The 22,858-nt window shown below is 41.1% G+C and overlaps 1 protein-coding gene across 2 annotated transcripts in view; it reads left to right on the top strand.

Moving 5' to 3' along the window:
• The window catches only part of furinb (furin (paired basic amino acid cleaving enzyme) b), a 143,979-nt gene that overhangs the window by 77,849 nt on the left and 43,272 nt on the right, over window positions 1–22,858 (top strand). Inside the window, exons 10-15 of one of the 2 annotated variants that reach the window (XR_011924510.1) lie at window positions 3,245–3,348; window positions 5,183–5,300; window positions 5,494–5,673; window positions 5,996–6,123; window positions 6,378–6,506; window positions 8,305–9,090. Coding sequence is in view for 1 of the 2 variants with exons in the window: in XM_072434774.1 (XP_072290875.1) it covers window positions 3,245–3,348; window positions 5,183–5,300; window positions 5,494–5,673; window positions 5,996–6,123; window positions 6,378–6,506; window positions 8,305–8,981 (1,336 nt within the window). In the remaining variant the exon portion in view is untranslated. Of the gene's footprint in view, window positions 1–3,244; window positions 3,349–5,182; window positions 5,301–5,493; window positions 5,674–5,995; window positions 6,124–6,377; window positions 6,507–8,304; window positions 10,198–22,858 lie in introns of those variants that run through there. The other variant, XM_072434774.1, reaches the window with a different exon arrangement.

Genomic DNA, 22,858 nt, shown 5'->3' on the forward strand with positions numbered 1-22,858 from the left:
CAGCACAGCCCACTGGTGATCTGGGATTCATACACACTTATTTTATAATACTATTAAATGTTATTAAATATCAAACCAGTCACCAATTGCTAATAGAATCATCTTTTGTTGAATATTCTATTCTATGTACAAGGAGCACAATGTAGTGCTTTGTCTTCCTGGATATGAGATTGCATTTCTTTGGGTTCAAAGAAGTAGAACGGACACAGATCTAGATTGTACTCCAGTCAAGATGAAGAAGAATGAAGATTATTTGTGTGTGTGTAATATGGTTAAAACTACAACAGCATTGAATATCGGTATATGGCAATAGGCTGCACATATGAAGAGGTCAGTTAAAGTATAAATTCAAATACACCAATGTAGTCTAAGCCCCGGTGATGTCGTTGCATCATATATTTCCAATAAAATGCAATAGTTTCTTCATCCTCCTGTGTAGATTCTGGATGTAAATTAATTGGTCTGTACTCTGGAGTTGCATAGATGCTTTTTTTTCTTTTTATCTTTTTATCTATTTCCACATGTTGACAACTAAAGCCACACAAAATATCTTCTGACCAAAACTGAAAATTCAGCACTAGCAATGATAGTATTTGAGTCTGTATAATTCTTCCTCGGTTGTCCAGGAGTGGTCCATATCTCCTTTGCTGTGCCTTTCTGTGTTGGTGGGGGGCACATGACACTGTGCTCTGATGACAGGCCTGGCATGAATCACTCAATGACACATCAACCTCTACAAGCTCAGACTTGCTAGTGGCCCAATTTAACTAGGCTTGGTAATAATTTAGTAAAAATGTTTTTATTTTGATCAAAGGCAAGCTGAAGCTGCCATTTAAAGGTGTTATATCATGCCTTAATGAAGCCTTATTTTTAGCATTTACATTTCTGTGTTTCAAATAATCTTGGAAATTTAGTAATTCTGCCTGGTATTGAACTCAAAACCTTTGTCACTTGTGTATGTAAGCACATACAAGAAGCTTTTTTGTGTTTTTGGATTGGCGAGTCCATACATTTGAAATTGCCTCCATTAAGTGCGTAGTGATTTTCTGGACTCTAAATTACAATACCGGAAATATTAAGGCTGAGGTGTTCCAAAAGTTTGAATAATTGATGCATAACCCTTTAAAGGTCCAATAAAAAGATTAATAATTGGTCAGATTTGTCTCCTAAACTCCTGTAATTGGAAGGTTTGTGTTCACAACACTGTCTCTGAAGGTCTCTGGGGGGCAGTGCAACTCCAGTTTCTCTTAATGTGATAAATGAGTATTCTATTGTACAGTTATAGTCAACAGCTTTTATAATTATTCTTAATTTAATTGTAAATGTAATTGCAAACGGCTGGCTGTGCTCTTGTGGGACGTGTTTGGAGATGTGCGCACAAACACCACTGAGACTCGACGCTGACCTTGGTCCTGGAAACTCTCTCTTCTGCAAATTAGGCTTTTGATCATCAGTTAATTAGGGAAACAAATCAGCATCTCAAGCCCACACAGACACACGCAGGACCTGAAAGATCAACCATGTGAAGTAAACAAGGTTTTCTTACACATAATATTTCAACGTGTTGAAAAACAGACAAACTGCAGTAGTGTCATGCATACTGTACTAGTGTTATAGAACTAAGATGATGAACTGCCAGTGAGGGGATTGTTTCAGATGCTCTATACAAGAAATCAAATATGTTTTTGCCGTCACATGTGACATTTTGAATTCATCCCCTAAATTCATACACTATTATGATTGCTGAAGGAAAATGTTGACGAGTTTCTTGGTGGATTGAGTCTGACTTTGAAAGTGTATTAGTGTTGCCACATTAGTTGGTAGAAATTAGTGTTTACCAACCGCGCAACCAAGTGTGGCTTTTTCCCAAACCTATCGGCAAGTGTCCCTCCTGACAGGCAGCGGTAATAACACAGCAGTTAGTTTATCTGGCTGGAGCCGCACAGGAGTTAACACAGATGGAATCATTTAATAGACAGAACGCTTTGGCTTTCCTAGAGGCCAGATTTTTTTTTATTTTTCTCTTTTCTGAAGTCAGACTGGGGGGACAGGTTCATTAATCTCACATGAGCTGACAATGGAGACAGAGCTGTGGAGGGGATTTATATATATGTTTTATCCTTTTGTATCGTTAGCACTCTTCTTAGTATATTTGTTTAAAAGTGTTGCCTCAAAAAAACGTACTATATGCTCACACTAAATGTTTCTGGAACATAGGAATGGGTTATATAGCAAAAAAATCTTTCTTTCTCTTTACAAGTACAACAAAAATGACTTTTAGTACTGATTTCATAGACAAAACCAACACAGATTAATTACCTAGCCCTACTTGTATACAACCTATTTTTGTATATGTTTTTAAAGAAAGCACTAATATATTAGCACAGACCAGTCTTCTAGTGAGAGTAACCAGGGTTAGGAGGCAGAGGAGCAGAAAGTATTTTCAACCTAGAGACTCATATGCGAGTATATATATATTATATTATATTATATTATATATGCGCAGGCGAGACAGCTGGAATAGTCTTCAAGGCTGAAACTACGCTTGAGCTTCATTTTAGTAGCAGTTGTGCGTGTAGTGAATGTAATAATTACCACTAATCAATTATTTATTATTATTGTAACAGTTAATAGGGAAAAATGTAAGTGAACATGTAAATGAGTACCAAGCAGTTAATTTAAGAAAATATGCAGGTAATAGGGCTGTGCAATGAATCGTTTCAGTCTGTTGTAATCGTCATTAAGCTTGGGTCTCTTTAGTCGAGAGGTCCACAGCCGATCCGTCAGTAAAGGCATGTGGTTTTTGTAATGGTGATCATTAAAAGTCTTGTTTATGTTCAGGAAATCAATTTAGAACGCAATATTGTGATTGATCAAAATGAAAATTGTGATTCATTATTTTCTCATAATGAATATATTGGTAATAATACATATGTAATTTACTTATTTCCACTGCTTATGAATAATACTGATCATTCAACACGTTTGGGTGTTTTTTGTCTATACCAGTGTTAAATGAAACCCATGACCTGAGCTGTATTGCGGCTCTCTCTGCAGCTCATACATAATAATTCCTAACTGTGTATCCCCTGCCATTATAACGTTATGACCTTTAAGACTCCAATGTGCCTCATATTTTCCACTGCCATATTGTTTAACTGGATATCAGCAACCTCTCATGCCCATAATTTAACACTCAACTGTAAGAAAATCAATATGTTCCTCCTTCTCTGTTTTCCTGCAGTATGAACTTGACCTGGAGGGATATGCAGCATCTGGTAGTGAGAACATCCTTGCCCAGGTATCTGAGCACTGGAGACTGGAAGACCAATGGCGTGGGACGCAGAGGTAAACAAACACATCAAAGATTAAACAAGTGTAAAGTTAGCAGGTAAAACTCTGTAATAAACTGTTGGCAAGTTGATTTTGGCCTTTTTGACTTGTCTACACATTGTAAGAAAAAAAAATACATTCCAATGTTTATATATACAGTATATACATGACATGACATCGACATGCTGATCCACACCACCAGGATCTACAGCGCTGACATTGGAATGTCATTTGGGCTTGAGAAGTGTAGTCGGATAGTGACAAAGAGAAGAGTACACACAGAAGGGAAGTCTCACTCCGAGAAGGAACAATAGCAGACATTGAGGACAGTTACAAGTACCTTGGAATACCACATGCAAATGGCAACCTTGAAGAGATAACAAGGAAAATGGCAACAGCCAAATACATACAATGAGTGAGGCAAGTTCTAAGAATCCAGCTCAATGGCAAGAACAAGTCGCGGGTAATAAACAGCTACGTCCTGCAGCAGTTGGCCAAAGGAAGAGATACAGACCACAGATTTTAGATGCGAAAGCTCCTGACCATGCATGGAGGGTTCCATCCCAAATCCACCTCCCCGAGACTGTACACTAGCTGTTAAGAAGGAGGCTGAGGACAAGTGAACGTGAGAGCCACTATCCAGGATTAAACATCCAAGATCCACAAGTACATCAAGGACAGGGCTCCAAAAAATTACGTGCTCAGTGAAAGTCTCAGGCAATGGGAAACAGAGGAAGAACAATGGAGGCGGGACCATCATGGGAGGACAAGCCCCTACATGAGATGTACCATCGGAACATAACTGAAATGGCTCTGTCAAGAAAGTCAAGAAATCCTACCAATGGCTAGAGCGGGCCAGACTGAAGGACAGCACAAAGGCCCTCCTGGGGTATCTGCGTTTCAGTTTTATGTAGCTAGAATCTGGAACAGTCTTCCTGAAGATGTGAACTAAAAACTGTTTTGTTTAGCTGTGCATATGACTGAAAGGATTTTCTTTGCACTCTTCTCTTTTAGTTCTTAAACTCTTTTGTGATTTCTGTCATGTCTGTGATTTTGATGCATTTTTTTCTGTTGTGTGAAGCACTTTGAATTGCCTTGTGTATGAATTGCGCTCTACAAATAAACTTGCCACTCATCATGGCAGCACAGGAACAGTCCCTGAGCACCAGAGCAATAGAAGCCAAGATTTACCACACCAGACAGGACCCAAGGTGTAGGCTGTGCAAAGGGCCCCCTGAGACAATCCCGCACATAACTGCAGGGTGTAAGATGCTGGCAGGGAAAGCATACATGGAGCGCCATAACCAGATGGCTGGCATAGTGTACAGAAACATGTGTGCAGAGGACGAGACCCCAAGGTCAAAGTGGAGAACATTTGTGGTGGTGGATAAACAGCAGAGGAAAGCTGCTGTGTTTGACATGGCAACACCAAGAGATGGCAACATCAGGAAAAAGGAACATGAGAAACTTTAATACCAAGGGCGCAGAGAGGAGCTGCAGAAGGCATGGAAGGTGAAGGCGAAAGTGGTGCCCGTGGTCATCGGAGCACTCGGGGCAGTGACCCTCAAACTGGCTACAGTAGATCCCTGGAAAAACATCAGACATCTCAGTCCAGAAAAGTGCAGTGCAGGAACAGCAAAGATACTGCGCAGAACCCTCAAGCTCCAAGGCCTCTGGTAGAAGACCCGAGCTTAGAAAAAAGGACGGGATTAGGTTCATTTGCTTTGTTTTTTCTATTTTTTTATCAAAATGAATGTTTGCTCTTAGAAAGACAGGTAGATATATATTTCATTACTACAATAAATAAATAAATACATTCACTGTATTTTTCTTTGATATTCTCCTACAGTGAGTCACGCGTATGGTTACGGTCTCCTAGACGCTGGTGCGATGGTGACTTTGGCTCAGAACTGGACCTCAGTGGGACCTCAACATGTCTGTGCGATTAACATGCTCACAGAACCCAGGTTAGAGGAGAACTGCTCCTGACATGTGGGATTGTGGGTAATCCTCTTCATTATACACACGTTTCATTATACGAGCTAAGCCTGATGGATGTCACAGAATATTCCTTGGAGGTGGGATTGTCACACACTGTTGAAGGCTGTGTCCATTTTGGTTGATTAACTGCTGTCTCCCCCGTCTGCTGTCAAACTGCAGGGACATTGGGAACAGCCTGGTTATCAGCAGGAACGTGGACGCCTGCTGGGGAAGTGTGGAGTACGTCAGCTCCCTGGAACATGTGCAGGCTCGCATCACTCTGTCCCACAACCAGAGAGGCAAACTGGCCATTCATCTCCTCAGCCCCCTGAACACACGCTCCACCCTGCTCTTCCCCAGGTACTCTTATGTACTCAATACAACATTTAACCACTGTAACCGCAGCTATTTCCTATGGATCTGCTCCGGTCTATATATTTGTACAAACACTTAGTGACTGTGGAGTTCATTTCTGGCCAAAAGAAGTCAAAGCAGCTTTCATCACAGCATCAAAGAAACATCTAAAAGATTATCAAGATGGAAAAGTTATGCTTTCTTCTGAAAGTGTAAATCCTGCATTCCCAAAAGTGCCTTTTTTCTGGAGAAAGGGGGTGATTTTCAGATTTGAAATAAAAATAATCGCTTTTACCCATCATGCCTTGCTCTCTCTCTCTCTCTCCAGGCCTAATGACTTCTCCTCGGAGGGTTTCAATGACTGGGCCTTTATGTCCACACACTCCTGGGACGAGGATCCACAGGGAGAATGGACCCTCGAGATTGAAAACGTGGCGGCTAATAGTCGTGACTATGGTAACGCTCGCACCCTCCTGCTTGTCATAGGTTTTCATATGCATTGCAAATATTTTAATCTTCAGTCCGGAGCATAATATGTCCCTTTCTGGGTCAGATTCAGTTGTTCATGATGATATGTAGATGTACACTGCAGTGTTCAGTGGTAGTATGTGTTCCATCTGAGCAACCAGGGACATGTGCTGTTGTTTGTATTTACCTCCTGAAAGCTCCACAGCTTTCTAAAGAGTTTCTAAATCCTCTCTTATTTCCAGGGGTTCTAAGCCAGTTCACTCTCATCTTGTGGGGAACTGGGTCTAGTGTTATCAACCCAGCTTCATCGGATTTCCCTCGTCCTTCCAACAACAGCTGCAAGACTTTTGATGCTCAGCAGATATGTATTGGTAAGAACAATTATGCACAAAATGTTTTGAATTGCCTTGTTACACAACAACTGTTGGTCACACAGTGCTGTTGAACTTGTCAGAACACAAGAGCGGAGAATACAAACCGCATCTTTACAAGGCTCTTGTGATTCTGCTTATGAACCATGAATATTCAAAGTCCCTTATGTCATATTAGAGCATGAGACACATGACACAAGCCTAGAAGGGGAGGTTCACACGGCTCCAGCCTGACAGGTGCTAACTGATCACATGATCAGCCGTTCACACACTTCTCATTTATATACTGAATTATTTACTAAAAGACATTCCATATGTCAGTGTAACTAGCCAAATGAATAGATTAGATTTAGCGTTGACGAGTGAATTTCCCAACGTATAACGTTGGCGCAACTACTGACAGTGCATGGTGTAGAACTCTAAATAAGAGGTATATACTATACTATACTATACTATACTATACTATACTATACATACTGTATGGACGAGGGGATTCTGGTGTATCAAAATTAAGAATAAAAATTTGCCTTGGAAAAAAAAAAGTCCAAATCCATTGAACGAATCATACAAAATCTGTGCATGGTTCATTTGTTAGTTTTTCCGTTTTCAACCCAAATCCAACAAAATTTGTTTCATTTGGTTTTGTTTGTTTAATATTATGATTTTAGCATAACATAATTATTATAGATTGAGGTCACTGAAAGCTGATACACCGCTGATCCACTCGTGTTCCCGCTCATGTTCGCAGCACCGCCCGCTAAAGCCCTCGAGCCCCTTTGGACACACTAAGTACAAACCTAGCTCTGTGTTGGGGAAAATGATGTGTTTTTTTTGTTTGGAGATAGCTTTTACACATTTTTAACCATAACCTCCAGGATGCACATCCCCAAACACCCCGTGAGAACAGACTAAGGTCACGTCGCCCACTGTCCTGCCTTGGACCACAGTCAGTGAGTCAGTGCTGAGCTGCAGTACCGGACGAGGAAGAGGAGCTGATAGAACGAGAAGTCCACCGTATGCCGGGTCACACGGAGCGCACCGCATGCAGTGGATTCAGAGTATTAAAGTGAACTGTATTAAGCTCCACTGCACATCCAAGAAGCCTTTAAACATTATTTGTCGCTATCACGTCCAAACACACAGCGTTACGCATCTGAGTGAGCGCAAGTCAGAAAAGGTGCGTGTAGAATGTGAACAGGCGAGGAAAGACGGTGTTTCTGGTGTAACATTAGACAGACCCATGAAGAGGTGAATGAGCCTAGGACAGTTCGCTCCATCGGCTCCTCTTCCTCTCCCGGTATTGCAGCTCAGGACTGACTCACGAGCTGCTGTGGTCCAGAGCTGGACAGTGGTGAAAGTGACCTCAGTCTGTTCTCGCGGGGCTGTTTGGAGATGAGACGCGCTGTGGAGCTGCTGAGTGCGTAATGCCATCTTCAGACTCAATTTAGTTTTTGTGCAATTTTTTTCAAACCAGAAAATCAAATCAAATGTTTTTTTTCTTTTCTTTATTTGGATTTGGGTTTAGAACGTAAAAACGAAAGAACGAGCCATACACGGATTATACAAGGATTAATGCTCGTCCGCTCACTTCTTTCTTTGCCGGGATATGAGGCCTTGACTGCAAACATCACTCACACGGGTGGTGCTTTTGAATGCCACAGTTATCAGTCAGTCATTAGTTCAAACACTATCATCATATTATGTACTTGGCCCCTCCGTTACTACTAACTGGAAAAGACACAAGACTTGTTTTCATGATACAGCCTCATTTCAAGTCATGAATATGTGTGTGTTCCAGAGTGCAGCCCAGGCTTCTCACTTTTCCTGCAGGGCTGTGTGAAGCTCTGTCCCCCAGGCTTCACCTCAGGACCCCAGCTACTGAATCTGTCTCTGGAGAACTGGGTGGACCTTTCGTCTGTACAAGCCTGTCTGCCCTGTCACGCAGCCTGCCTCACCTGCTCCGGGCCTGGGCCCACAGACTGTCTGTCTTGCCCCCCTCACGGCCACCTCGTGCTCAGCTCCTGTCTGCACCAGAACCAGGTGCAGCGCAAGTCGCCTTCATCAGGAGGGGTCCAGAGAGAGAAGGGGCCGGAGCAGCCGGGTGCAGGCCCTGCCTCGGACTCTGACAGTAGAGACACTGGCTCCTCTCCGCTGCCCACAGTAGTGGCTGTGCTCAGCTGTGCTTTCATCCTGGCTGCATTTATTGGGCTATTTTTGTTGCTGCAGAAGGGCTGGGGCCGTCCCGCCCCAAGCTGGAGGACCGCACTGCCCTCTGTGTACTCTCACAGTAAGGGCATTCGCCTGGGCTTTCACTGCAGCCAACACTCACAGAGGAAAGCTAGGATCTGCTACAAGGGGATCCCCACCGTGTGGGGCGACGAGGACATGATCACCTACGAGTCTGAATCAGACAGTGAGGAGGTGGAGGGCCATAGTGAGAGTACGGCTTTTATCAAGACACAGAGCTCCATTTGACTCCCTGTGGGGAGGAAGTGGCCCAGAGCTGATCCTTTAAGAGCACCTCATCTGCCTGAGGGACCTAAGAAAACACAATCAAATGTGATCCACTTCCTGCTGCTCCCTGGTTTAATCTATAACAGAAGGACCATCTTTATTGCATTGTAGTCTGCTGACATGTAATGCTTTTGTTATTTGCTTAACGCTTGTGTTTATCACCATTATACTGTGTTTACGCTACTGTCTGGCATAAATTCCTTCTCTACCAGCCTAGCCACACTTTGTCCACTTCATTAAGTCAGTAGAGTGCATTAGTCTGTCCTTGCCCCAAACAACTGTCAGCACAAGCACTTCTCCTGTTAATTGGCCATTTTATTATCACACACTGGAGCAGTCTTGAGTGTAAAGTAAATTAAATTGAACATTCCTGCATTCTCCTGAAGTTAAATCATCCACCTGGCAGTTGGGTAGTAAAGAGAGCAGCACATGTGGATTGTACAGATTCAGAAACAGGAACCAGTTTGGCAGTGTCCAATAACATTTGTAATGCACTGAGACGGACCTGACCTTTACATTGGTTTGAGCCTCTGCAAAGATCTCTCTTTAGTTTTCTCCACAGAATTCTGTTCGATTCATTTTCGTAACGCCCAAAATCACAACAGCAGTTACCTCGATGGGTGACCATGAAATAGAGAAGCAGATTAAACAATGTTCACAGGAAGTTAGCAAGTGGATAACTGGCCCAGCATTTTCTGTCTTGTTTCCAGCGAGGAAAAACAGAATGTCGGTATTGATCCAGAGGCTTTTGTCCCAGAATGAGCGGACAGCATATATTTGTCCTCCATTTAATTTATCCCTTTGTAGACTTGCTACACAAATTGTATAAAACCTTGATGTAAAGGCCACAGTGGTTGCTGTGAATAAAAAAGGGGAGTGTATTGTTTAGGCATTTTTGTATGTTTGTTTTGTATCTTTTTTATTTAACGTTGATGGGTATCAATATTGTTGACATGGGTTTTCTGCTGGAATAAAAGTATATTGTTGGCGAATACAAGGACTGTTTTGCCTTTACTTCTGGGTTTTAAAAGGTTTAACAAATCTTGCACCTGCCACTCACTCGCTCTCAGGAGAACAGATGCTTTGTCACTTTTTCATGGTCATAAATCACTGTTACAAGTGTATTTCCTTCTCTCACTTTCTACAGACCCAACATTATGTCTTGTGACCCTGTCGCCAAAAGGTCCTACTCAAAACTTAGTTTGTAGTTTAAATGAAACAAACAGTAAAGTTCTGTGTGCAGGTATCATTAAAAGAAAGGGCCTTAGATGCAAGTAACTGGGTTCAGGGGTGAAGGTACATTCATTGTGTGCTCTATAATTAGATCTGCTGGGAGTTTGTGCACAAAGTAGTGCCCTGTGGATGTGTCATGTGTTGCATTATAAATGGGTCTTGTGTAGAAGTGAATGTGTTCCGAGCTTTTAAAGGGGAGGTCTTTTCACCACATGCTCATTACACACCATTCTGCTTCTCAGCCTCTATGTGGCCTTTGGCCCGTAATAATTAGCTGTCATGTACTGCACTCGAGTTTGCACTAACTACAGCTGGCAACGCAAGTTTTTTAAAATATTTAATTAAAACTGATTTTCCATTAATAAATGTCCCAATTGGATAAGTTGGACACAAATATCCCCATTCTAAACTCATTTAACTTAAATTATGAAATCATTATTTGTATTTTTTAAGGATGTTTTGGCCCGTAGGCTTTACTTAACAGGACAGCATGAAATGGAAAAGAGAGAGGGAATCACACACAGCAAACCCACGACACTGTGGCTGACTGTTTAGGTCATTACTATAGGTAATTACTGTTGCGTTACATCACAGATCTTTATACCCACTTGCCACATCCTGTCAGATCTTGGAAGCTAAGCAGGTCAGGCCTGGTGAGTATTTGGATGGGAGAACGCTGGACCCCCAGATGCCACAGTGGGGCGACTAGAGGAAATATATTCAATTCAATTTATTTTTGTAACGCCCAAAATCACAACAGCGGTTGTCTCGGAGGGCGACAGTGAAAAACGGATTAAACAATGTCCATAGGGACTAGGGGCGATGTCCCAGGGTCCCCTGTCCTTAGACCCTCCTTGTTGTGTCCTTAGGCAACATACACACCAGTCATACTAGGCAAGTATATGTGGGTGTAAGCGAGTGGTTGGTGGTGGTGGTGGGAGGGGGTGATGGCGCACAGTGGCAGCCTTGCTAACATCACTATGCCCCAGGGCAGCTGTGGCCACAATAGTAGCTTACTACCACCAAAATGTGCAGTGAATGAATACTGCAATGTGAAATGTCTTTGAGTTTCCAGAAGAGCACCATATAAATAGTATGTTTTTTATTCTAAATGTCACCTCACTGTCTTCAATAAAAGCTACTTCAGTATCGAGCCTCATGAGTCCAAATCGGCACACGGCTCTTTTCTTCGACAGAGACCATTTGAAGATTTTTGAAACCTTTCCTCCACAAAACCAGGCTGTGAACTACATGGAAGTTCTGTAGTTCAGAGCCTTGTGCCTGCAGGTTTATCCAGGGGAAAGATAAAGGACAGTTATCCTTTACATCATGTGGGGCATATGCTGCGTGTGTGCCATGGCATTTATTCTTCTCTGATGGAACACACCAATATCACTAAGGTCAGCGTAATTGAACAGCAAGTCATAGAAAACTGCTTTCATTTGATAAAGATCTGGATTCAGGACAAATCTATCCGGACTGTAATTCATCTGTATTGTATGCTGTTCTCCTTGTCCTCTTTCAACACTACATCACATCACATCTATGGAGTTGTAAAGTGTGGTGTGGGGGAAACTGACATTTTGAGGAACAGTGCCAAGATTAAGATGGCTCGCCCTTGTGGCATTATTCAGAGAATCGATTTTTCTTTCTTCTGGACACATCAAAAATGTTCACACATTTTCCCTTTCTTGTAGACAGCAGAGGTTCTGAATTGAATTTTCGCTTCTCTGGCCATAACTTTCCCTCTATCCTCTTTGTATGATCTCTGTCCTGCTCATTCCCAGCTTGTTGTTGTTGTTTGTACAGACACGAGCTGTATTTCACACTTTCCAGTCACATTTCTAAACTAATAGGCCAGGAGGTGTCACGCCGCTCAGTATAAAAGCACCCCTCATCCACTTCTTTCCCTACTACTCCCATTTCTGACTCCCATTGGGCTGTTGTTGACGCCCCGTTGACACCCTGTCCTCCTGTCCTCAGGTAGTTTCTGCGTTTTCTGCTTCAGTAATGTATTTTGCGCTGTGGGTTCCTCCTGGATTGTGCTTTGGCAGCTGGTAGTTCTGGAATCTTGGGTCCTGTGTGTGTAGCCGATTGGACTAGCCACGTTTGCTGCCGTCAAGGGTGTGCAGCAGAAGTTTCTCAGCGGTAGGGGAAAGGAAAGCTGCATTTTAGGCCCATTTTATCTGCTCCATCTTAAATCTTATCTTTTAGGCCATGAGGGCTCTGCCACTTTGCCTTTTTCTCGACCTGTCTTAACTCTTGTGACTATTTTAAGGATGAATTGATGACTGATGCTGAACATAAATTGAATTGTATTTATGGACAACGTTGAATGTGAAATTCCACTGAGACCTTTTTTTTTTTTTTTTACTATGGAACTTATTAATAAAAACGAAGGAGAAACTAATTTATAAATACATCACATTCTGTATGGGGAAAAAAATGTCTATTTACCTCTGTCAACAACAAATCTGTGCGCCTTTGATTTAATAATGCCCCTGTGGCGTTGCTTGTCCTCCAATTTGGTTTTAACAGCTACAGTTAAAACACCCTGACATGCCGTAACATGCTGGAATTTCCGTCTTCACCTACAGTAGCTGCGAGTGCTACTTACAAATGCTGCGTTTTTCTCCAGTGTCCTTGACTGTGATGAGGGGATCCCAGGACATAAAGCAGGTTTTAAATTGGCCGTTGGTCGTACTGATGGAGTTTGAGTGCTGTATATGGTTGATCGTTGTTCTCAAAAATATATCGGTCTGTATCGGTTTTGCAAAACACCAAGGCAACTCCTCACTGAGAACATGGAGGCAACCATGGCCTCGTAAGTCGTCTCATTCAGTTGCTTTATTTTATTTATTTGCTACCGCTTGTTCCCGTTAGGGGTCGCAAGTGACTGGAGCCTATCCCAGTGACTTTGGGCCTTGGACAGGGGCCAGGGATAACACAGAGACATAAACACACAGACAACCATTGACTAGAGTTCATATGCAATGACAATAAACCTTTTTCTGATTATTTTTAACATCCATACAGTCAGACCATAAATAACAAACCCACCACACTTCTAGTGCAGTCTTTAGCCAAATATTTCAGTTTCCCAGACCGGCCCCAGGCCAGGACCTCGTTTAAAGTGTGATGGGAAAAAAAGAGTAGAAGGCTATTATGGGCTGAAAAGTCCAGGTTGGGTATTCAAAGTTTTATTCTTATAGTATTATTTTATTATTGGTAAGAAAAGCTCAGAAATTAGAAGTGCATGTTCTGATGTAGATTCTTCAGGAGAAATGTGGAATGCCCAGGGTACATATTTTCCATCTGTCTTTTGTTAGCTTGGATAATGTCTCATCTTCTCTCCTAACAAAGCTGATGTCTAATTACGAGATAATGGGCTTCTTATCACTAATGTGATTACAGAAGCATCGTAATGCTAATAATGCTGCTTATTTCTTTACGTTGCTCTGAAATGATTGAGTGTGCTGTATATTAGTACATCTAATCATGTTTGGGCTTAATTGTTATAAAGTGGGTGCACAGAAGGCAAACGCTTCTTCTTAAGTTACACCAAGAAGCTCAGCATCACGTTTTACTAATTTAAATGTGATTTACACCTTTCACTGGGTGAAAATGTATGTGTTAGAAGCTATTTCAAAGGCCTTTGCTCCTGAGGATAGCTTTTCACTAACACACGGTTGACTGGGTCCATTAGTCTTATCCTAAATTCCTATCCCAGCCCCACAGAAAATCCACCAGGGCCACAAGATTAATTATAATCCAATCAAATTCAAAAGTTTAATGGTGCATTAATGCAGTCATGTAGGTAAATGAGAGAGAGAACAATGCAGAGAACAATTACCCACTGTAATCTTGACTAAAACCGAACCCTGAGGTTTAGACTTGTACTTCTGAAGCTCATGTTTCAGTCTTCTCTCTGATATTAACTCTGATTTCCTAATCACAATACATGTTTAAAAGGTTGTGTAGCAAAACACAATTTACAAATGCCATCAAGAATTAAGTCTTCTGTCCTATTATGTTTTTTGAGCAAATATTTGAAGGTCTTTCCTTTGATGGTGTCATCAACATCATTCTGGCTTTCATCCTCTTAATTCAAACTTCTCTTTGTTTTATGCCCAAACCCACACACATCTCATCGCTTTGTATGAGATGCAAATGTAAAACGTTCTATTGCCATAGTCCAAGTCTACTCACGAGCCAATTCTGTAAATCATCATCCAACTGGCTCAAGTCCTTTACTGTTTAATGAAGGCTTTGATTAAAATGAGCTAATATAGCATGTAATATCTCAAATATAGTGTTTTCTCATTAGTGACAGTGATATACTGAGAACAATGCTACATTAAGAGGCAAATAGTGACAGTAGTCACCATGGACCCTGGGAATGTTAAAATACTTAATTTTTTTAATGAAAATTGTCTTTATTTATGACAGCTCCCTTTGTTATGAGTCTTGAACATAAAACCTTTCTGTTTCTTTGTGTTGTCTACTAAAGCAAACACGCCTCATACAGTAATCCACATTCCAGATCTGAGCTCTCTTCACCACAGCGTTTTCATTATCGATCACCATTTCTACAAGACAATACCTGCGTAAGGAAATGTTTTAGAATAACTTTTGTTTTCATTTTCAGCATAAGAACCAGGGGCAAATGCAGGATTGGCCAGTGCCACTCCCATATCAGGTTGTCCGGACTAGGCCTAGCTTCACTTATTAGATTGTCGTCCCGATCCAGGACATTAATCTTGCTTATTCAGTGAGAAAACATCTGTACAGAAATGAAAAAATCTCTGCCTGTCCACACTCTCCTTTTCATCCCGATCTGTGTTTCCCACTCGGAATGTCTGGATAATCCACTGGTCTGAAGCACTGATGGAGGGGAGGGAGTTTTGAATTGAAACATGTTGTCCTCATGGTTACCTCGAATACTTAGTGGATTTATACTACAACACGATGCAAAACAAGTTCCTAGCCTGTGGGTTTTGGTTCACGGACAATGGCAGTAAACCTCTTCTGATTCTGCGAGTTACCTGAGCACCATCATGCAAATATTCCTCCATCTGCGGCTGAGTAAAGACACGGCGGAGAGAACTTAACGTTTAGACTTGTTATTTTGTAGCTGTTTCTGTGCTTTCATTTAAATGGACCACTTAATGATCTGCCGCGACAGAGCTTTTACTTCCTTTCCAAAGCAATTCAGTCAAAATGGGCTGGTGCTAAGCCAAAAAATACAGATAAATTATTGCTCTAAAGGCACTTAAATCTATGTTTTCTAACTACAGCTATGACCTATAAAAAAAAGACATATTTACACTTCTTCACTGAGCTTTTGGTAGTAGCTTTAACATTGAGCTCTTGTAGAAGAAGGTGCTTATTTTCGGAACAATGTGTGAATGATTTAAGGAGTGTGGATCAAGTGCACAGAAAGGAGGTTTATCAGGCTGCGCTTTGTGCTCTGTCTGCTTTTATTAGGCTCTCTTCTCTCCAAGCGAGGCTTTTGAAGTCTCCTTACCTTCATATTACGGCCATCATTGACTTTGGCTTCAGGTAAAGTCAATATGAAAACTTTTATTTGATGATTTTTTTTATCCATTTCACTTATCCATTTCTGTTGCACAATGGCATGAGGAATTAACTGTTCAATCACAAAATTTATTGAAGATTAATGCGCTGACAAGAGCACAATATAATGTCATATTCAGTCTATGTATTAAGGACAATGGCAGACTTAAGTTTATACCACAACCCTGTTCTGCCACCAGGGCCGGCCCAAGCCTTCAGGGGGCCCTTGTCAGTAAACAATTCACATATGGGAACTTTCTTCAACGCAAACAAAGTGCACCAAAACTCCAGGGCATCTGTTTGCCAGTTAGTTTATTCTCAACACCTCACAAGCTCAAATATTGCTAACTTAAATCCCACAATGCAACTTGGTATTCCGCTGACATCACCTCTACTCCCTGTACAAATAACACACATCCCAGATATGTTTTTGGGTGTATTTGTGGGCGTTAAGGGTCGACAGCCACATTAGCACATTAGTTTAAACTAATGAACAGGGGGGGGGTCTGGGGGCCAGAGATTTTCGGACCTTTTTTGGGTCTTCTGGTGCATTTTAATGTGGTCCAGCCGGCTAAAGTAAGAGTAAAATGTTGAGGTTGTAATGCCAGGAGAAAATGACTAAAGCCAGTTATTAATACATTATGGTACTTAATTACTCAATACAATATTGGCTATGAAAAATAATTATGGTCAAATTGATTCATTTTAACTGAAAATGTAAAAGTAATAGTTATCCTTACTAATTTATCTTTTACAGCTCCCAACTCTTCCTTCTTGCTAAAGTGACAAAACAAGTTATATTAAATTAAACAAATGGCATAAGCATTGCCTGATTAACAATTAACACTGATAAAACAGTGCAAACATATTATTCCCAGAGAATGAACAGAACGAGAAGTGAAGGTCCAAACCTAGTTATAGTGAAGAGACTGCGTTTCTGCAGCTTTGCCACTTTTGTATGAAAATATATAGTATTATTCTACAACAGACGTAATTATAATATGTCTGGTTATTTTTCACTATCAATTTATTATAATTTATAACAAATAGTCTAATGATGCTTTTTAAATAAATTGAAATGTTTTATTGCTCTATTAAAAGTGAATTACAATATAAATGTTTGTTCTGATCAGAACATCACACACTGGACTCCTCTGTGTGAAACAATGCTGCGATGTGATTGGCTGATGGACCTTACACGCATAAACCTTTACGTTCCTCTCATTGCACGTTAAGAAGTCAAAGTAAAACAGACATCACGAGTCACGACTGATCTCACACATGGTGATGTGAGAGAGAGGGGACCAAACTCAAACCCGCTCATCTCTAACTGAGGCTGCACAGAGGCCCGGGACAGGGGCCCGGGACAGGGGCCCGGGACAGGGGCCCGGGACAGGGGCCGCACACTGTTCACTCCAAAGTCTCACGTCAGAGGTTCTGGACGAGACGGCGCTCGTCTGGACCGGATCTCCGCCTCTTAGTGACCCGGGCCATAGACGCCCCTCACCGGCCTCACCTGCAGCTAACACTACCGGGCTGGTGTAAATGTTAAGTTTATTATCTTTCATTCAGACACATATTATTATGCGCGGGGCAGAGCTCTCGTCGCCTCCAGCCTGAGCGAACTAACGTGACAGAATCGTGTTGTTTCAAACAGCAGCATTAACCGTCTCTTTGTAAGAGAAGTTCAATACCTGGAGAGTGTTGTTGAGTTTGCAGTTTCTTTACATCGTCAAGAAGCTTCTTCTTTCGTTTTTCGGCACCAGGAGACATATTCTTCTGGACATGATGACCACGTTCTGTTGTGTTTATGTTTTGCTCTCGTTCTCCTCGCGCACAATGAAGTTTCCCAATCAGCGCAGGTTTGGTGTCTCGGTTGCCAGATTGTCATTACAAATAAATGCGGTTTGTGCGTTAAATGTTACCGCTGTGTGCGCTGCCGCGCCAGCAGCGCTACTACACTAGTGGAGCACGCTGCGCTTGCACTTCGCATAAGACGGGTTGCCAGATTGGGGGCCCTATTAACGCCTCGGGGCCCTACGCGGCTGCTTAGTTCGCTTATAGGCTGGGCCGGCCCTGTCTGCCACACAACTGCCACTTTGCATTGGTGGCTATGCTAACAACTGTTTCATGGCTATGGTTGGGATTAGGGTTAGGTTTAGTGAGTGTTTAGGGTGGGTTTTTTGGATAGGTTGTGGCAGAACTGAGTACAGTTGAGCAGCTGAGCACACATATTTGACCATTTTCAGAATCAGAATAAGAATCAGAAAAGGTTTGTTGCCAGTGAACAAAATGAACAGGCTAGAAACTTGCTTTGGTGACTTGGTTAAACATACAATGATAAAAATAAAAGCAATAATAAAAGCAAGATATATCAAATAATACATGCATTAAAGAAAAAATATTTACATTTGCTCATACAATTTCTCTCCCGTGTTGCTGATGTACGAGGAACATAATTCCATGGTTGATCCTGGACTGGCTTCCTTTCTTCCTGCTTTGCTGTAGGCCTGTGACAAGCGGTTTCTGAAACCAGTTCCTTCCTTTTCCTCCCCACTTCTACTTCAAACTCCTCACTGAAGGCTCCTTCACTGCTGAGGAAGGTTCCTTCATTAGAGAGCTCAGAGCTTTGGGTTTATGACAACTCCCCTCACAGTGAAAGCACCGCCCACATCTGACACAGAGAGCAAACTCTGATTTAAAAATGAGATAAAATTGAACATTTTGATCTTAGTGGAGAAGAATTAGCAGTGCAAGTATGTGGTCTAAAGCACCACAACACAGGGTGGGCATAGGATCTGAAGACTTTGAAGAATGGACAGAGAAACATCAAGGAGGCAGAGGGTCATGTATTGACATTCTGAGTAGATGGAAGGATTACTGCACAAACCTTTTCCTGGATAATAAAGACGATCCCTGTAGTGACATCACACAGAAACATGATCTGACTATCCTTGAAGCAGGAAGCAATCGACAAGCTACCAAGAAACAAAGCAACAGGGATCGATGACCTCCAATAGAGCTTCTTAACACTGAGCACAATGGCAAAAGTAATGTGCAAGTTTTGTAAAAAGATCGTGGAGATGGGAGAAAGGCCACCAGAGAAGATCAGTCTTTATCTGTCTCCCTGAACCACAGGCAATACTGAATGTGCAGAACATTTAACACACAACTTTAAGTTTCACAGGTTACATACATTTACAGTGTACACAAAAGTATGAATTTACATATTTATATATTCAAATATACAATTATAAATCCAGTATGTCCTAGGGCAGGGGTGGGCAATTATTTTCCTCCGGGGGCCATATTCGAATCCAGACAAGTAGCGGAGGGCCGGCCCGCGATCATTGGTGTGAAGGAAAAAACTCCCAAAAATTAAATATCAAATAAAATATAACTTTTCTGTCAAATATAGGCTATTGAATCTATTATTTAATTCATTTCACGTCATTTTTATTAAGGATACAAGTGCAGACAGATGCCTGAGGGGCAAAAAAGGAAAAAATGATTATATATATATTTTATTTATTTATTTAGCTTGGCGGGCCGGATTGAAAGGCCTGGCAGGCCGGATGTGGCCCGCGGGCCATAGTTTGCCCACCCCTGTCCTAGGGCAGTGAAGAGTTGAGTTTCTTTCTTCTTTTGAGTTCAGTGACTACTTGTTTGAATAAAGTTGAGGTGTCAATGAAAGATTGTGAAATTGACATTTTTGTCCATATTTGAATTGTACAAATGGAGATGATGAGCTGAAATAGTTCTGTTTGTTTTGGAGTGAAGGATTCCGGTAGTTGACCATAAACAATTGAGCAGTAAGTGAAGATAAAATGGCCGTAATAGAAGTCAATGTACTGGAAAGATTAGTACGGAGAACAACAGGCAGCTGTCATACTGGAAAAAAAAACCTTTCTGAATGGTTCCACATCCGTAAAAGTGTTCGACCAGGATGCTTTCTGTCACCAGTCTGCTTCAACTTGTATTCGGAGAAAGTAATGAGACTATCAGCAGATTACCAACCCTGGATTGGAGTCAATGTTAGTGGTTGAAACACAAACAACTACGTTTCACAGACGACATAGTCCTTATAGGAACATCGCCGAAAAGACTCCAGGACTTTCCAAACAAGGTCGACACAGTGTCAAGGGAATTTCAGCTCAAAATCACTACTAAGAATCACGCTACTAAGAATCCAGAGCAACTTACCATCAAATACAGAGATGTGGGACTGGAGCAAGTGGAGAAATTAAAATACCTGTTATTGAACAATTGACAGATGGATCAAACTACTGAAGACACTGGTGGCAAGGCAAGGAGAATTTAACCCGTTATAGCTGATTTTGATATACAATATATATATAAAGTTCTGTGAAAGTAAATATATATTAATATATTTGCAAATAATGATAATAATACAATTGCAAATAATGATAATAATACAAGTTAACATACCATATATTCCAGACTAATGTTCATATCAGTGCTAAGAAAAAGTGTAAAATTTGTTTCCAGTGTCAACTTATACTCCATGGCGATAATTAGAAATGCATAATTCACTGTTTTTAGGGCACAGGATGATAATTGTATTGAAAATGGTAGTAATGTTACGTGTCAAACAGATCCCACAAATATGGTGTTTCCCAAAGCAAATGATGTCATAGTTGTGTCTCCTCAGTTATCAAAGGCTTTCACTCTATAATAAATTACACAGTTTGCTCTAGAGCGACTACTGCCCCACTGTGGAACCTGGTTTTGGTTTTCTGCGTTTTGGGCGAATTGAGAGGCAAATAAGCGTCAAAGCGCGAACAACATGAGTGAACAATGGCTGAGGCGTTTAGCACGATAGACGCTCAGAGCAATCAATGTGAACACAGCGTTCAACATGCGACTGGCCTAAATTAGATGTTTTTAATAATCATAAGCCAAAACTCCCTTCAAAATCCAAGTTTGTCAGTGAAATCCAGAGCTGTAAAATATCACTGATGTGCAATGATAGATAATGTCTCCATGAAAGTTAAAGAAGCTTTCTGATTGGGCTCTTTGCTCTTATCACAATTGTTTTATTGGCTCAATTTTAAGGTTTAATTAGCTGTTTTGAGAAAGCACAATTTCTCCATGCCTTTTAAAATATTCTAAACATTGCATGTACATTTAACGCATGGCATCACATTTGAGGATAATAAAAGAACATAGAAGGTGCAGGACTCTGTTTTAAATGCAAGTAGTATAGCCAATGCAATTGTATAGCCACAAAATAACTTAACCTTCCTCTGAGAATGCCCACAACCTGTCATGTAATTCTATCAGGTCCATTTAGATGCTGCTCCACAATAGCATCCTATTTTATCCATAAAATTGGAGATTGTCCTGCATTTGTGGCAGACAGCACTCATACAAAGGTGTAAAAGCAGAGACAGCCTATGTGTCGTGAGGATAAAACCAAACTACGTGTGTTCTACTGATTATTGACCAGGCACTTTGACCAACAACATCACAGCATTAGGTTATCTCTCCAAGGCACGGGATTCAAATGCATGTCAAAGCAATGATTCTAGGTTTACTGTGATCATCAGGATAAAAGACAGTGTGATCATCATTTACAGCGGGGATTGTGTCTTTGTTCCATAAATAAAACGAATCATCTTCAGGAGCGTAAAAAGTGCAGATTCACATCTTCTTATATTTCAAAAACAGGACATTTCTTAACACATTTTATACAATTGTCATGCGCGTTTTGTCCTCTTTTTTGACAATAAAGGGTATTATTTAAAAAGGTTATACATAAAGATAAACAACCTTTACACATAAATGCAGTGGTGTGTCTGATATTATATCTTTGTGAAGCCGCCGCAGTGAAAAGGTGTGAATAATGTTTAGGGTGTGAATAGATTGCGAGAGCCTTGTGGCAAAGGTCTTTAATCGCCTTAAAAATATTTTCTTGCATTTCTGTGCGCGCTCTCAGAACCCTGGCCTCCGTGCTTAGTATGAAAAAGCAGAAAAGCAGACAAAGGTTATAAGCAAGATATGCATGATCAGATTAGTGCTGCTGGAGTGTGTATTTGCATATGGAAATCCCTCTTATATCCACAGACAAAACGAAAAAAGGGGGGTGAAGTTTTAGGACAGTGGCTCAGGATATGAGACAAGTTATTGCAAAATGATTAGATTTTCCATCACTGTCACATCCTCATACAAACCACCTGGAATATTTCAATAAACCGTTCACACTCAAACCGATCTGCACCACTTTTAATACAAAATAAAACTGATTAAAAAAACCTTCGCTTGCAGATTTTTTGCTTTTGCTCATGTATTGCTCTTAAAAGGTGTGATGTTATTGCTTTGCCAAGAATGTTCCACAGTATGTCTCCATGGTTACAGAACGAATCTATAAAGAGGTGACTCCGCTCATAGTATGAAGTTATTTTAGCAATGAAAACGTTTGTAATTGAATAAATACAAGAAATACGGGAGCATCCTAGGCAAAGCTAATATATCGCCATGGAGACAAGCAGGTGGCGGACCAGAAAAGTTACCGTGTATCTTTAAATGTCAGGCAGAAGTATCAGAGAAAGAAAGCTACTTTATTGTGACATTTGAGTAACCTTTAATGAGTTTGGTCACAGGAAAACATGAAAACACATATTGCTTTAGAAACCCATTCACATTTAGAAGTCAGTTCATCTGTGACGGATCCATTACTGTCCGTAATGAGGCGTCTAGCTTCATCATTTTCTGGGCGTAAATGTCAAATAAAACATAAGTTTTAGGCTTTCATGATATGACATTTCTGATCTTCTGGCTTCAATCAAAAAACAGCATGATTTTCATTTTCTTCTGGCTTCATGTCTTTGAGAGTTCAGAGTTACATTCCAGCTTCAGAAAGCACATGATCCCCGTGAGTTTCCCGCTGCGCTCTGTCGCCTCTCGTACTCTGTCACTCCCTCTTGCTCAAAACAGTCATTATTTGAAAATGTTTGAAAAGTTGGCCTAATGACTTTCTTTTGCTGTTGTTTAAAATATATATATAT

The sequence above is a fragment of the Eucyclogobius newberryi genome, unplaced genomic scaffold, assembly GCF_026437365.1.
Source record: "Eucyclogobius newberryi isolate DKJ021-1_F unplaced genomic scaffold, fEucNew1.0.hap1 SCAF_7, whole genome shotgun sequence".
Lineage (NCBI taxonomy): Eukaryota > Metazoa > Chordata > Actinopteri > Gobiiformes > Gobiidae > Eucyclogobius > Eucyclogobius newberryi.